Genomic DNA, 15,374 nt, shown 5'->3' on the forward strand with positions numbered 1-15,374 from the left:
ACAAATATCTCGAAAACGGTGAGTTTTTCTTAAAACATAATCAATTACAAAAATAATCTACATTAAATTTCGAACATAATAATACCATACAATACCTATCTACTATGAACGGTTCAGGTAATATTGAGGGGTAAATGTGATTTTTTCTTAAAATTTCAAAAAAAAAGTTGTTTTTTATCTGGAGGAAACCCATGGACAACCATAAAAAAAGTTTCTAACAAGTGCCAAATTGTTCAATAAACCTCCCTTAATATGTGTAAAAATGTTACACTGATTTGAATGTCGGATTTGGGATGGAGGGTTAAAATAAAAGGGGGGGAATGGGCATTTTTTTGCTATTTTACCAATATCTCGAAAACGGTGCGTTTTTCTTAAAACATAATGAATTACAAAAATAATCTACATTAAATTTCGAACATAATGATACCATACAATACCTATCTACTATGAACGGTTCAGGCAATATTGAGGGGTAAATGTGATTTTTTCTTAAAATTAAAAAAAAGTTGTTTTTTATCTGGAGGAAACCCATGGACAAAAAGAAGTTTCTAACAAGTGCCAAATTGTTCAATAAACCTCCCTTAATATGTGTAAAAAAGTTACACTGATTTGCGTGCCGGTCTTGGGTAGGAGGGTGTGAAAACGGGGTTGGGAATTTTATTCATAAGTAATTTTGTAAATTTTGTTAAGTAACACTTTTTATTTTCCATTTTAACACAAATATAACTACAATATAACTAAATATGACTTACCTACCTAAAAAAGACAAACCTACCTCTGAGATACGGGAACACGGTGAACTTTCTACCGTTTGAATTCTCAAGAAGATCGAATAAAAAATAACTGAAGTTACAACGATTTTTAGTTGTAAAATTATTGTGATCAAGGCTACACTATTCAGGGTTGCCTCATTTTACAAATAAAAATCGTGATATTTATTTATTTTTTATTATTTTAAAAGCTAAATAAAAGTGTTACAGACATTTTTTCATAAAATTAGCCATTTCTAGCAATTTCAATTTTAAAAAATTAAATGGCCGCCATTTTAAAATTTTTATTGGATTAGATAATTTTTTTCTAACGTGGGTCTATTTTATCTCAACATACATACCAAGTTTGTTAATGATCGGCTAAAAAATTCAGAGATGAAATAATGTTTTTGTGAAAAAAACAAAATGGCAAATATTCGGTTAACGAAGCGATTTTGGAAAAAATATTCTTGATTTTCTTTTTTTTTTCACCCATAGAACCATTTCCTGGGGTTTGGCTGGTTACTTACAGGACTCCCTGTATACAGGATGTCTCACCTAAAGTGAACCAATAGCTAACTTTTTTATCATGAGTTATACAGTTGACTTCTTATGGGACACTCCCCTTTTTTTAGATGATTTGGAATGGTTCCCAATTTTTAAAATATGTTCGCCATTTTCCAATATGGCCAACTAATTTGTTGTTTCTTATAGAACACCCTGTAGTTAATGATTGTTTTAGAATATAAATCCAATTTAAAAACAATTTTAATTTGACATTTTCTCTTAAAAGCTACTCGTTTAGGAGTTACAGCATGTTACACTTATGGAAAAAAGGCTTGTTGTGTACATTCCGCATCCTGTAGCTCATAAACGAGTAAGTTAATAGAGAAAATGCAAAGAACAAAACTTTTTTATGGGTATCCATGGGTTTCCTGCATTTAAAAAACAACTTTTTAGAATCACATTTACCCCTCAATATCTCCTAACACGTTCATGGTAGATAGGTATTGTATGGTATCATTATGTTCGAAATTTAATGTAGATTATCTTTGTAGTTCATTATATTTTAAGAAAAACGCACCGTTTTCGAGATATTTGTAAAATAGCAAAAAAATGCCCACTCCCCCCCCCTTTTATTTTAACCCTCCATCCCAAATCCGACATTCAAATCAGTGTAACTTTTTTACACATATTAAAGAAGGTTTATTGAACAATTTGGCACTTGTAAGAACCTTTTTTATGGTTGTCCATGGGTTTCCTCCAGATAAAAAACAACTTTTTTTAGAATTTTAAGAAAAAATCACATTTACCCCTCAATATTACCTGAACCGTTCATAGTAGATAGGTATTGTATGGTATCATTTTGTTCGAAATTTAATGTAGATTATTTTTTTAATTCATTATATTTTAAGAAAAACGCACCGTTTTTGAGACATTTGTAAAATAGCAAAAAAAAGTCCCATCCCCCCCCCTTTTATTTTAACCCTCCTTCCCAAATCCGACACTCAAATCCGTGTAACTTTTTTATACATATTAAGGGAGGTTTATTGAACAATTTGGCACTCATTAGAAACTTTTTTTTGGGTGTCCATGGGTTTCCTCCATTTAAAAAACAACTTTTTTAGAATTTTAAGAAACAAATCACATTTACCCCTCAATATTACCTGAACCGTTCATAGTAGATAGGTATTGTATGGTATCATTTTGTTCGAAATTTAATGTAAATTATTTTTGTAATTGATTATGTTTTAAGAAAAACGCGCCGTTTTTGAGGTATTTGTGAAAAAGTAAAAAAAGTCATATTTTCACCCCATTTTCACCCCCTCCCCCCCAAACCCGACACTCAAATCAGTGTAACTTTTTTTTACATATTGAGGGAAGTGTATTCAACAATTTGGCACTGGTTTGAAACTGTTTTTTTGGATGTCCCGGTTTGCTCTTTTTTTAAGCTAATTGCACTGTACTATATGTCCAGATTGGTTTCAATATAGTTTTATATAGCAATAATTTATTTTCTACAGTAGACTAAGTTTTGATTTTCTTCCGATGATTTAAATAAGTCAAACAAGTTGGCTTCATGATTGTAATAAATCAAGCCAGCCAACCCTTTGGCGTTTGAAAGGTTAAAAAAAGAAAACAAGTTGTGTTTCGTTTTGGTTTTGACGGTTTTGACATTGGGTGGGATTGGGATTGGATTTAGTTGGATGGATACGTTATTTTGAGATGTGGCTTTTTCGATATTAAATGGTGTGTTCTTGTGTTGTGGTGGTTACTTTAGGGGCTATAAAATAAAACTGTTCATCTTAATTTCCTTATTAGTTTAATAGTTTAGGTGGGTAGTGTATAAAATAAAAACAATCTGCAGAGTGTATTTATAGACTGTAAGGTAGGTAGCCTATGTGAGGAACTATATTAAACTCATTTAGGCCTTATTTACTTCCCAGGTATAAGAGTTTCAGAGATCTCCAGATCCAGATACAACAAATCCATTTATACCGAGCTAGGCCAATGCTAGATTTTTAATTTTTGCTGCTTGGTTAGAAATTTTCAGGTTAAGATAGGCCTCCTATGCTAGGCCTAGGCCAGCTGCTTCACTTTAGGTCTAAGGCCTGAAAATCCTCATCAAAAGTAGACTAGCCTAAGGGTTTTAAAATAAATCCCTAAGACCATGGACCTACAATGTTGTTCTAATTATCCATAGCCTAAGCTATAAAGTTACTAGCCTAGGCTAGGTAATTTGAAGGATGGCTTGTTATAGAGAGTTTATACAAAGGAAACATTAATGTATTAATGTTGTGTGTCATTATCATTATCTCTAGCCTTTGTGTCATTATCATAAACTAAACCAAACTAACAATAAAAGGTTTAAATTACCTGTATCAGTCAAATGATCCTGTTTTGTAGTTAGTTGACTACATACAGCTGTTTCGTCTTAATATTAACTCATCTTCAGGTCAAAATGTTGCATTGATTATTCCATGGAATGGTCTTCATAAGGTTTAAAGTTCCCAAAAATAACACATAAGGGCTGCACTTTACTTTGGGTCCTACACTCATTCGAACAAAATTATCGATCGATATATCGATTATTCGATATATCGTTTGGTTAGTTAGGTAAGGTTAACCTAACCTAACTAACCAAACAATATATGGAATGAAACAATCGAATAGGCCTAGTCGATATTTTCATTCAGTTGTTTGTGTAGGACCTAAAGTAAAGTGCAGCCCACATAAGTTTACACGTACGTTATTTTTGTGAACGTTAAACCTTATGACGACCATTCCATGGAATAATCAATGCAACATTTTGACCTGAAGATGTGTTAGTTTTTAGACGAAACAGCTGTACCGGTAGTCAACTAACTACAAAACAGGACCACTTGACGGATACAGGTAATTTCAACCTTTTATTGTTCAGTGATCCAGAGGCTATACCATTAAAATAAGATCCAAACTAACCCAACCGAGCCTATGTTTATAGGCCCATGCCTAAGTACAGTGAAAGGGGTGGCAGGAGTCCCTTATCTTGAATGCCCTAGAAACCCTTAACCCTCCAAGTGTCCATAGTTTAGGCCTTAATGTCCACCTATTTTTGGCGCATTTGCAAGGTTTTATTAAAACGGATCTGAGAAGCTTAAAACAATGTTAATTCTAATGTTCTATATACCATTTTGTTTGGAAAATCATGGGCTTCAATATTATATATAAAACATAAGGAACATTAAAAAAAAAAAAAAAATTTTAGGTTAAAAAAAATATAATTTCGAAAATTTTCCAAAAAAAATAAGTTCGCGCTCAATGAAATTGTATAAATTATAGGCCTATAAATATTTGAAAATAGCCACTTTGTTCTAAATTTTATGAGGATTACAAATATATAATAATATAAGGAAGTAGATTTGCAAATAAATAAGTTATGGGCAAAAAACAGATTTCAGTACATAGCGTTTAGCTAAGAATGCATAGCCTAACCATAGCTAGGAATCTGGCTGATAATTTACATCAATATCACTACCTACTTCTTCAGGATCATCAACCAGCACTTCAAAACCACTTAAATCTTCTTATAATGCAACACGTATATCACTACTTTTGATTTTTAACACTAAAACAATGATAAACGTAATAAAACACATCAGTCATCGGTCGGAGGGTAACCTAGCTGTTTACAAATACACGCACGTCAGCTGTCTGCTACATATTACGATCGGCTCAGATAACGTACAGCGCTGAGACAGACCTCTGGAGAAAGCTTAGAATGAAACGGAAAGAACGATACCTAACTCGATCCAGTTCAATCCGATTCAGTCAGTTATAGAGCCTTCGCCGTAAACGATGTCTGCTTGTCGAAAAATCGACAAGTAACACTACACAAAGTGTGCTGCTTGTCGAATTTTCGTCAAGTAACACTGGGAAGGTTAAAAATAAATAGTACCTAAGTTAATTCTAGTCTAAATCATCATCTACATCGAAAATAAAATAGGAATAGTTTCATCAATATTTAGCCCTGCCTAACTTACATTGAATTAAAATGTTAATCCGATATAGTAGACCTAGCTTCCCTGCAAAACTGTACTCCTTGGGTTAAAACAGCAAGGTTTTGGAACCAAAAATAACTTTATGCATTTATCAATTAATTAATAGGTAAGTAGGCTACATGGGACACAGTTTTTTTATCTATGTAATTGGTGTGACTTTTGTTAAATGTAGTTTTAGATGGGGCCGTCACCAGCTAAACCAGGACCAGACAAGTGTTCTGGCCCTTCAGATAACGTGTACTATGGAGTGTTTCTACCGCCGGATGTACAGCCTTCAAATGAAGGTAAAGTCATCTCAGTCACACCTTTAGGAAGTGCGTTCAGGATGGGTTAGGTGTTGTATCTTTTTACCTTTATTTACCCTGTGATATTAGTTTGCATGAGTTAAATCTGCTTATAATCGACTATACTGTCTTACCGTATTTGATCTTTCAAATACTTGTTGATCATTAAGTAACTTTTAAAATACCCAGACACTTAAGTTTTGACATTTGTTTAGACTCCTGTTGCCATACACTTGATACAACATAGCGTATAAACAACACATTTAGCCTACTTAGAAATAACACATTAGGCTTGTAAAGATTTTGTTGTTTAGTTGTAAAATATTGGACTTCATCCTTCCCAACCTCAAACTTGTGAAAGAAAGTAGAAAGGCCTATTAAGCGCTATATATATATACACTTTTTGTCTTTGTTTTATTTGCCAAAAAATATTGACTTCACGTTGTACAAGTTTGACTGAACTAAATGTAATAAACCCGGGGAGATATATAAATTTATAACTGCAAGAAACTATCCAAATTAGGCCTACTACAATTCATACTGAAATAAATTAGTACTCATACTAATTCTTATTGTTTCAACAGTAGTTGAACCTTCTTAGTCATGAGTCTCCATTGTTAACTTGTTTCTCAGATCCGGAAGGCTCGGTGGTGTTCAAGGACAAGTCAGAGGCTCTGAAGCTCGTTAAGAAGTACAAGAAGGCAAGATTCAAGGCGTTCCGTACGCTCACTGATGCGATGCAGTTTGCTGCGTGTGGCCTCGAGACTGCAACGGCATGTCCCACCTCGCCTGTTGCCGGGGAGAAGCCCAGTCCCTTCCGAGGGCCCAAGCCACAAGACATGGTGCGTCTGAGGAAGGCCATCGAGGCGGGAGATCTCGAGTGGGTGAAGAAGACTGTGTGGGAAAATCCTAGATATTTAGTCAGCAGCGGCGACACACCGTCTATCTTACAGGTATTGTGATTGTGTTTAGGGTATTAAATATGAGTTTTTGGGTAAAAAGAAAACTGAATCGTCAAATTGATGTTTTTAATGACAAAATGGCTTCAATATCAAACCATTTAAAAAACTAGATATTTATTCTGCAGCGGAAAAAACAGCCGTGTCTTTTGTCAGGGTTGTTTTTAATGATGAACAGCTGGCTTCAATATAAAACTATTTAAAAAATCTCACAGGTAGTCGTCAGACTTTTGGTCTAGTAGTAAAATCATCCAGCTAGCTAGCTATAAATGTAATCAAACATCTTGGATACTATTTTTTAAATATATTTTTACTGTTATAGTAGTCACAAGACCAATATTTACTGTTATTTTTCCATTTTATTCTTTCAGTTTTATTTGTATTTCTCTGGCATATTGCAAATGTCATTGTAAGGGTTTTAACTTCTAAATATAGTTTCAAACTTTCTTTGGTAGGTAGCTTTGAGAACTATTAGAATCTTATTCTGGAAGCCTATAACTAAAAAAGAAAATGTCAATGATGCTTTTTAACTATTTTTAAGGAATAATTCCAATTACCATTTTTAACTAATGCTTGTAGTTATGCTTATTGTGATTTCTATGAGAAAATGGTGTAGAGGAGGGATTTTAGGTCCCGTCCCAGCGATCCGTTACTGATACCGTTATGGTAACTCAACTTAAGAAATCAAGAGATGAAAGCAATCAATAGGTCAATAGCTTCAATGAATTTGCAATAACTAATATCCTCTTCGTAATACAAAACTAAGTAATAAAAAACTTCTGTTATCATTTTATTTAGATACAAGAGGTTAGAAGATCATCCTCTCTTTGATAGTAGTTAAAATTGAGCGCTTCAATTTGAATTTTTTTTTTTTCATTAGTTTTGACTTTCTCCTCCTATACATAGTAGTAATATGGAAAGAGTAGCTTATTGTTTTTTTCTAAATGTTTGAGTTTTTTTAGGTGGATATCCGTTTAGGGCCCCCAACCCAAAAAGTTGTTTTGTGATGTCTGTGTGTATGTCTGTTTTTGATGAAATTGGATACATTGTACCTTCAGAAGTTTTAAAACATTTTATTTTTATTTTTAATGGTCTGATGTTTCCATATCTTTATTTACACAACTAAATCATGCGGCATCGCCTTCAGCTATATTTTAAGTAGCAGAAAATAGAACAACACGCAAAATAATAATTAATTTTAAAAAAACCTTACAAAAACTCAACACGAGAAAAACCATGCAATTTAGTTTATCAAAAGTCCCTTTAACAGAAAAACTGGCTGAAATCCCAATGCTGTAAAAAATTAATTTCTAAAGTAATAAACAATTATAATTTTTTTAAATTTTCTCCTTAAAATCTCATAGAAGCTATTGTTTTTCTCATAAAGGTAGTAGGATGTTCAATTGTATTTTGTAATGCCAAAAAATGAGAGAAACTCATTTTTCTTTACTGTTTGTTTCAATTCAACTGGAAATCAACAACCTATTCAATTAGTCAGTACAACAATTTTGGTAAAATTGTAAGTTATGTGGTTTTAGTTTGGCCTATCTCATATCCAATAGAATTTAAATTCAATAAAATATTAAAGACTAAATAAAGAAACATAATAATCAATACCAATAATGGCAATAATAGTGGTCGACTCCTTTCTTAAAGCAATTATTTATTTTTCCAACAATGCTTAAAAACAGTCTGGGTCGGTAGATGGTTTTTAAAAACCCAGGAAATTTCTGTATTGAACTTTTTTGGTTACCAATAAAAAAACCTAAAACATACTAACCCACGGTATGTACCCAGTATCAGACAACATCCATAATATCAAAATACTGCTTGATTTCTGAAGTTTATAAAAAAATTCAACAATTCTGTACATAAGTAGGAAACTAGGTACTCATAATTAATTAACAGTTTTTATTTACATTTACAGCTAGTAGGCTACACAAATAATATGCAAGAAGATTGTGGAATGAAACGGAACAACAAAGAATCTGTTATCACCCGTCTGCCAACTATCTATTGTTTCTATTTAGAACTCATTTCACTGGCTAAGGGCCAATATTGTTTATTTCAGCTAAAACTGTAATATATTTTAATTTTTTGTCATTAAAATATTCATCCGATTGCTAGTTACGCACACTGATGAGAGATTGAAAAGAGATTGATAAAGTTAGTAGGCCTATATGTATATGTTTTATGAATTAAATTTGACGAATTTGATGAAACTAAACTTCAAGTGGTGTTTCTTGCAGTGAAATATCAAAGAGTCAATTATCACAAGTTTTAGTCTTAGTTTATGCTTTGTTCTTTCACCGTATGACACATGTGCTCCTTTGCCTCCGTCTTTGTGTAGATCCAAACCACGTATTTACATTCTTGTCACTAAAAACTGTTTCTATGCTTAACACCTGCAGCACAGTAAACATACCAGTTGTCTAAAAATACAGGCCGAACATTCATCAGTCTTGTTTTCACGGACTTATATGCAATGTTTTTTTTTCCAATTTGTACATTTTTTATGCCAAAAGTGTTTAGACTGAACTCGCACATTTTGAAAAGTTAGGCTGTAAGCATTGCCTATTTTGGATACTGAAGTAGACATATCATCTTTATGGACCAGCTGTCACAATTTTTTAATAATAAAATAACATTGTAAGCCAGTCACAGAATGCGCTAGTATCTAAAATTGTATTTTCTACCTCATTTTTGTTGCTGACCATTTCGATGGGTCATAACAGTTGCTATAGCTCACAATAAGTCATTCCATTAGTTTAAGTTGGTAAAAAAGCTTGTGCATTTGAAAGAAATTAGTAATTTAGATCAGCGTAATCTGTCAGTGGCTCACATCAACCGACAATGTTGATTAAAAACTGACGACAACTTTGAAATGGGGAAACTAATCTATTTACATTTTACTAAAGACACACTTTATTGAGTTCCCTGTAGCAACAAACATACAAGTACTAGCTAAAAATATATCTGACATTTTAAAAGAAATGTTTTTGTGAAAATCCAATTACGCAAATGAAATTCACTTGGTCACCAGGTTTGCTGCGGTGAGGGTATAGTTATAATAGAGTTTACAAAATTAAGCTTTCAAAACTTAATAAATTTTCTTTGTCTTATAACAACAGCTACAATATTACTGTTCTACGTAAAATTGTAGCTACTTAAAAAAATACTGTAGACCTAAAAGGTATGTTTTTGCAGGAGGGTCCGAGATATAACGCTCTGCACATCGCAGCGAAGGCACGCAACGCAGCAATCTGCGCTTTTATCTTGGAGACAGTGTCCAATCCCGAGTTCATCAAACACCTCTACGGAGACACACTGGACGCTGAACAGAGATGCTCGGTGCTGTTGGATTTGTATCTCAACACCCCAGAACACAAGGTGATTGTGTAATGTGAACCTTGAGTTTTCAATATAGTCATAGACATAGTCAAGAGTCTATCTATTAATAGGCAAGCATGTTTCTTGAAAAACTTTTTTCAGCTCGTGTGCATCACAGGGAAAATGTACGCATACTGTTAGAAAGAGTTTTTTCCTGTAGATGTGCAGAATCCCTTTGTAAATCTTTATAAGTCTGTGAATTACATATTTTTGGTCGAGTTGTCTACCACTGGAAGACCTCTAGTCTTTATTAGAACCTAGATACATAGTTGTACATGAATGCTATAGTGTCAATTAAAGTTAAACTAATGTTTCAAATAAGATATTTAACCATTTTTAATTCTTCTAAAGAATATGAGGAAAGGTCTATTAAATATTCCTTACTAGCCTACTTAAAAAAATTGTTTTTTGTTACATTTTAATTGTTAAAGGGGTGAATTTAAAAAACTTCATGTTCTTTATTGACAGTTTTTTTTTATAAGAGCTCTAATTTATGATTTTTGATTACTAAGTACTTTTTGTCTTGTGTGAAATTTTGTTCACCTTTCTATGCCAGTGGGATGGGAAAAATTCTATGCTTCCATGGGAAAGCAGTCTTGGGAAAGCAGTCTTGGGAAAGCAGTCTAAAGCCATTCAAGTTTTGTGGATTTTCTTTGTGTAACATAATTAATTTCTCTCTCCTTTTATTTTGACTTGTTTCATTTACCTTTTCCTTTTGTGTGCATTAAATAAACCCTTTTTAATTGACTCTAAATTCTGTGTACCTACTGTGAGAAATTTAACCCGTCCCTCCCTCACTGAAGTCCAAGACGCTAATAAGCTTCAAGCAATGTATTCCAGAAACATAGAAACAATGATGATGAGACATTGTAAGATTTAAGGTTATATTCTTGAATTAAAATTTTTTGTGATGTACATAAAACTGCCAACATATTTCCAGTAGCAAAACATGTTTTACCCGACCATTGTATTTAACCCCGGTAAATATTAAATCGTAATGTATTCCTGTGTTGCAGGCAATGAACGAGACGCCACTTCACTTTGCCTCCAAGTTCGGTGCGGCCAGTGTCGTACAAGTGTTGGTGGCGTACGGCCAATGTGATAGAACTGCCGTCAACAAGTTGAATCACACCGCCAAAGATGTGAGTAGCATCCGAATTTTTATCTTGTGTGGTAATTTTTTGTCAATTTCTGATGTCACACGGAACCTGTAGGGTAATGGAATATGGTACCAAAAATACTAAATTTAATCTGCAAGCTAGAAAACATGTGGTGAGTCGGTGGCTCAGTCGGTAGCGTCGTGGACTTTTCGGGCCCAAGGCAGTAGTGTCGTGGGTTCGGATCCTGGTCACTGCCACTAACTTTTATCAGTACAGTCCACCTTTGTACTGTACCGGCTCACCTCTTGCTTTGCTGGATACGTTCCACGCACAGATCTGTAGTCTATGTGGACGGGCAAATGCAAGGTTAAAAGAGGCCGCCAACCTCTTTAAAAAAAAAAAAATGTCAACTGATAAAGCATTATTGTAAATCTACTGTTGAGCATTCATCTTAACCAGTTTATGCGTCACTTTACAGAATGAACAATATTAGCAAATTGACATACTTTTTCCAACCCTTGTAGCTTCTCCTCCCCACATAGATTGACAACAACAACAACCCTTATCATGGACAAGTGGTGGGAGCAACTATGATATATAATCAGGAAAATCACATTGCAATAACTTTTGAACTGTATCTTTTACAGTATTGAAGGTTTTACTATTTTGTTTAGAGTTTAAAGGACCATAACATACTCAATTTTTTTCATAATTGTTTTAGCAGTTTTTGTGATCGTTATTTTTTCTGTTTATGGGAAAATTGTCTTTAAAAATAAATATTACAAAAGAAATTTAAAATAATGCCTGAAGATATTAATGGTACCAATGGTACTACCAATGAGTGAGTCGGTGGCTCAGTCGGTAGCGTCGCGGACTTCGGGCCCAAGGCAGCGATGTCGTGGGTTCGGATCCTGGTCACTGCCGATAACATTTTATCAGTACAGTTCACCTTTGTACTGTACCGGCTCACTCCTTGCTTTGCTGTAAACGATCCACGCACGGGCGCTTAGTCTATGTGGACTAACAAATGCAAGGTTAAAAGAGGCCGCCAACCTCTTAAAAAAAAAAAAAAAAAAATGTACCATATTTTGTCAAAATTGACCCACAGTTGTAGGCTGCAGCTCTGTACACATTAACACACAGAAACCACTTTGAAAATTATTTTTTTTGTGTTCAGGATCGACCCAAAATAGATATTTCCACCCAAAACTAAAACTCAAAGATTTTGACCTAATTTTGAATTACCTCACTATCTCCCTACAAATTGTTGTAGGCCTAAAACATATATCACTTGTTCATTCAAGATCAAATAAACTTGTTAACCTTGTAGTGGACGACGCTAAGTTTTCCAAACCAATCATTAAAGGTAACCATTTAACTAGGCGAAGAAAAACTGTCCAACGTGGGGTTGTAGAAACGTTCAAGAACTCTACAGTCAACAAAAAAAGCATAGTAACATTTTATGGACCAATAATTTACTGTGTGTGTGTATAGGTTGTCTGCAGCAGAATGCCAGACGCGGACCCCAGTTTGAAGGAAGAGATACTAGCCATGCTGGAAGAACAGTTTTACGTTCCTGTCCTAAGATCTCCGGATCACTCTGTCGAGGCTACGGTTGGCAAGCCCTTCTCCCCTTCTAGTCCCCTACAAGTTAGTGTGCAGTTCTTAAGTTTGTAAAATTGTATATACGAAAAGCTACAATGTCTTTTTTAAATTGAGATAAGGTTTTTTAGTTAGTAGTTTGTTAAATTTGCAGTATTATTATCAGTATGTCTGGCAATATACATAGGGGTCTGAATGTATTTTTAAATATAGAATAAATATTAATATTAACAATGGTGAGTTAGTTAGCTTAGAGGTTAGGGTCTCAAACTATGGTGCCTGGGAGATGCATTTGATTTCCAGAATAACCACAAAACCTCAACAATTTTATGAGTTTGGTTTGCTTCCTCTGAATGTTATTGTTAATATACAAAATGAAACTGACGGACAATACCACAAAAAAAAATCAAAAACGTTCATAAGAAAATTATATTATTATGCTCATCATAATGAATTTTGGATCCAAGTATTGTAGTGATAATTTCAAGGTGTTCTCATAACAAACTCTTAACTGACAGCCAACATGGCTTTCGGAAGAATAAATCCACATCCTCAGCTATAACAGCACTAATTGAGTACGTCCTAGACCAGATAGAAAACGAACAATACATTTCCGCCATCTTCCTTGATTACAGTAAGGCTTTTGACTGCCTGGGCCACGACCTGATATGCAAGAAACTTGAAAGACTCGGTATAAGAAACTCTGCGCTAGAATGGTTCAAAAGCTACCTAACGGGACGTTCACAAGTTGTGGAACTGAAAAACTCATCAAATGAAGTCACAGAAAGTTTCAAATCTTCAAAAAGCAAGCTGACGAGAGGAGTTCCACAAGGCTCTGTATTAGACCCGATTCTATTCATCTTATTGACTAATGACTTCCCCAAACAAATTGAGAGTGAAAATGCTGTTGCAATCATGTATGCAGATGACACAACCATTTTGATCAAGGACAACACAGCCCAAAACCTTTACCTTAATTCAAAATCGATCCTAAATAAAGCTATCCTCTACTCAAAGAACAATGACTTAGCAATAAACCCCACAAAAACTACAACTCTGAATTTCAGTAAGAAAAAAGACATAGGGGCGGTTCACGAGCTCGGGACTTCATAGTCCGCGACCAGACGCTGGTCCCGGACTATATAAGCGACGACCAAAAAATGGGTTCACGAGTCAGAGCCTAATGATGTGAAAGCCGGGCCCATTGTAGGTCGAGACCAAATCCGTAGCGGAGCCTAATGACAGGGATTCGCAGGGAATTTCTGTTGGGACGTTGGTAACAACCAGTAACAACAGTCTGGAAACACATGTGAAGCCACTGCTGTTGACCATACAATAGGATGATCGTGAAAAAGGGCTGAACCAAAACGTCCAAAACGATTATTTTTCTCGTATTTCATTGTCCCAATGCTCGCCTATGATAATCTATCTAAGTTTATTGATTTATAAACACAACAATCCACGTTTGTATGAAATCAGAAAATGGAAGTCTTTAGTGAAATATATTTTTCTGTGTGCATTATTATAATTAAATTAAGATGCATGACATAAAATAACCGGGTAGGCCTATTTATAACCGGATGAATGCCTATTTTGCATAAATGCCCGATAATTAGGGATGGTGATTTTTGGATAGGATAATTTTAACTAAACTTATTTAAATGGTACAATCATTGAAACTAAAATGTATTTAGAGGTACTGATTATTAGATATAAAAATCGTATGTGTGTGCTGGATTTAATCGTGGCTGTAAACAAAGAATATTCTTTCCGTTATTCTTCCACTCTATAATAATCTAACTGTAAAATGTTGAAAATAATATTCTGCAATTAGCTTGTAATATTATTTATGTTAACAGCTATGGTTTTTAATTTACATTTTGTGTTGTTGCGATTTTAAAAATCAGTTTCATTACAATGCGTTTATATTTACTAGGTAGGAAGGATTTACTAGTATTATTGTTCAATCTCCTAACAGACTGTTTGTAAATTAACATATGATTGAATTTATATTTGTAAAAACACAAACAAAAACAGTAGGTATTGTATTTTTTAAAGTTTTACAAGCAAGTCATAAGTTAAATAAAGTTTCATTTTTTATATGATTTCATGCAGTTTTTTAATACAAACAATGTTGGACACTCGACATTGTACATTTTGGTCCTTCGAGCCGGATAAAACCACGACCTTAAGGTAAATTTAAATTACTTACAAACTTTGCAATATTTATTCAGTTGTACATTCATTCAAGTTTTATTGAACATTAACAAGCCATGCCAAAGCAAGATCAGTTACAACAATTAGTGAAAGCTAGAAGTAATATTAAGGCTAAACTTACAAGATGTAAAAACTTTTTTGATAAATGTTTAGGAAGTCAGCATGTAAAGGAATTACAACTTAGGCTACAAAAGGTAGAAGGAAGTTGGGTAGAATTTGAAAATGTGCAATCTAAGATTGAAGATATTGATTCAGATTCAGAATTGAATCATGAAGCTGAAAGGGATGAGTTTGAACAGCAATATTTTGTGCTTTGTGCAGAAATAGCTAACTTTATTGAACAACACACGTGTCCACCACCACAAAATGACGTAGTTGTTGTTAATCACAATTCTAATTCAAATAACAGTACACAGTCCTCAGACTCGTCCATTTCAGTTCGACTACCAACCATAAATCTACCAAGCTTTTCTGGGAAGTTTGATGAATGGATGCTCTTCTTTGATTCCTTTTCAGCATTAATTGACAAAAA

General features: G+C 33.9%; 1 protein-coding gene across 3 annotated transcripts in view; it reads left to right on the top strand.

The window, feature by feature from the left end:
• The first annotated feature begins 2,935 nt into the window (after nucleotides 1-2,935).
• LOC128986016 (ankyrin repeat and LEM domain-containing protein 2 homolog) overlaps nucleotides 2,936-15,374 on the top strand; it is a 30,638-nt gene continuing 18,199 nt past the window's right edge. The window contains exons 1-6 of one of the 3 annotated variants that reach the window (XM_054406090.1): nucleotides 2,936-3,138; nucleotides 5,463-5,574; nucleotides 6,208-6,527; nucleotides 9,741-9,923; nucleotides 10,940-11,065; nucleotides 12,518-12,673. In XM_054406090.1, the coding sequence (XP_054262065.1) occupies nucleotides 5,469-5,574; nucleotides 6,208-6,527; nucleotides 9,741-9,923; nucleotides 10,940-11,065; nucleotides 12,518-12,673 (891 nt within the window). In that variant the 5' untranslated portion in view covers nucleotides 2,936-3,138; nucleotides 5,463-5,468. The remainder of the gene's footprint in view (nucleotides 3,139-5,462; nucleotides 5,575-6,207; nucleotides 6,528-9,740; nucleotides 9,924-10,939; nucleotides 11,066-12,517; nucleotides 12,674-15,374) is intronic. The other 2 variants (XM_054406092.1, XM_054406093.1) reach the window with 2 other exon arrangements.

The sequence above is a fragment of the Macrosteles quadrilineatus genome, unplaced genomic scaffold (genome assembly GCF_028750875.1).
Source record: "Macrosteles quadrilineatus isolate MER2022 unplaced genomic scaffold, UCM_ALF_1.0 Scaffold_2__2_contigs__length_208266976, whole genome shotgun sequence".
In the NCBI taxonomy this organism is placed as follows: Eukaryota; Metazoa; Arthropoda; class Insecta; order Hemiptera; family Cicadellidae; genus Macrosteles; species Macrosteles quadrilineatus.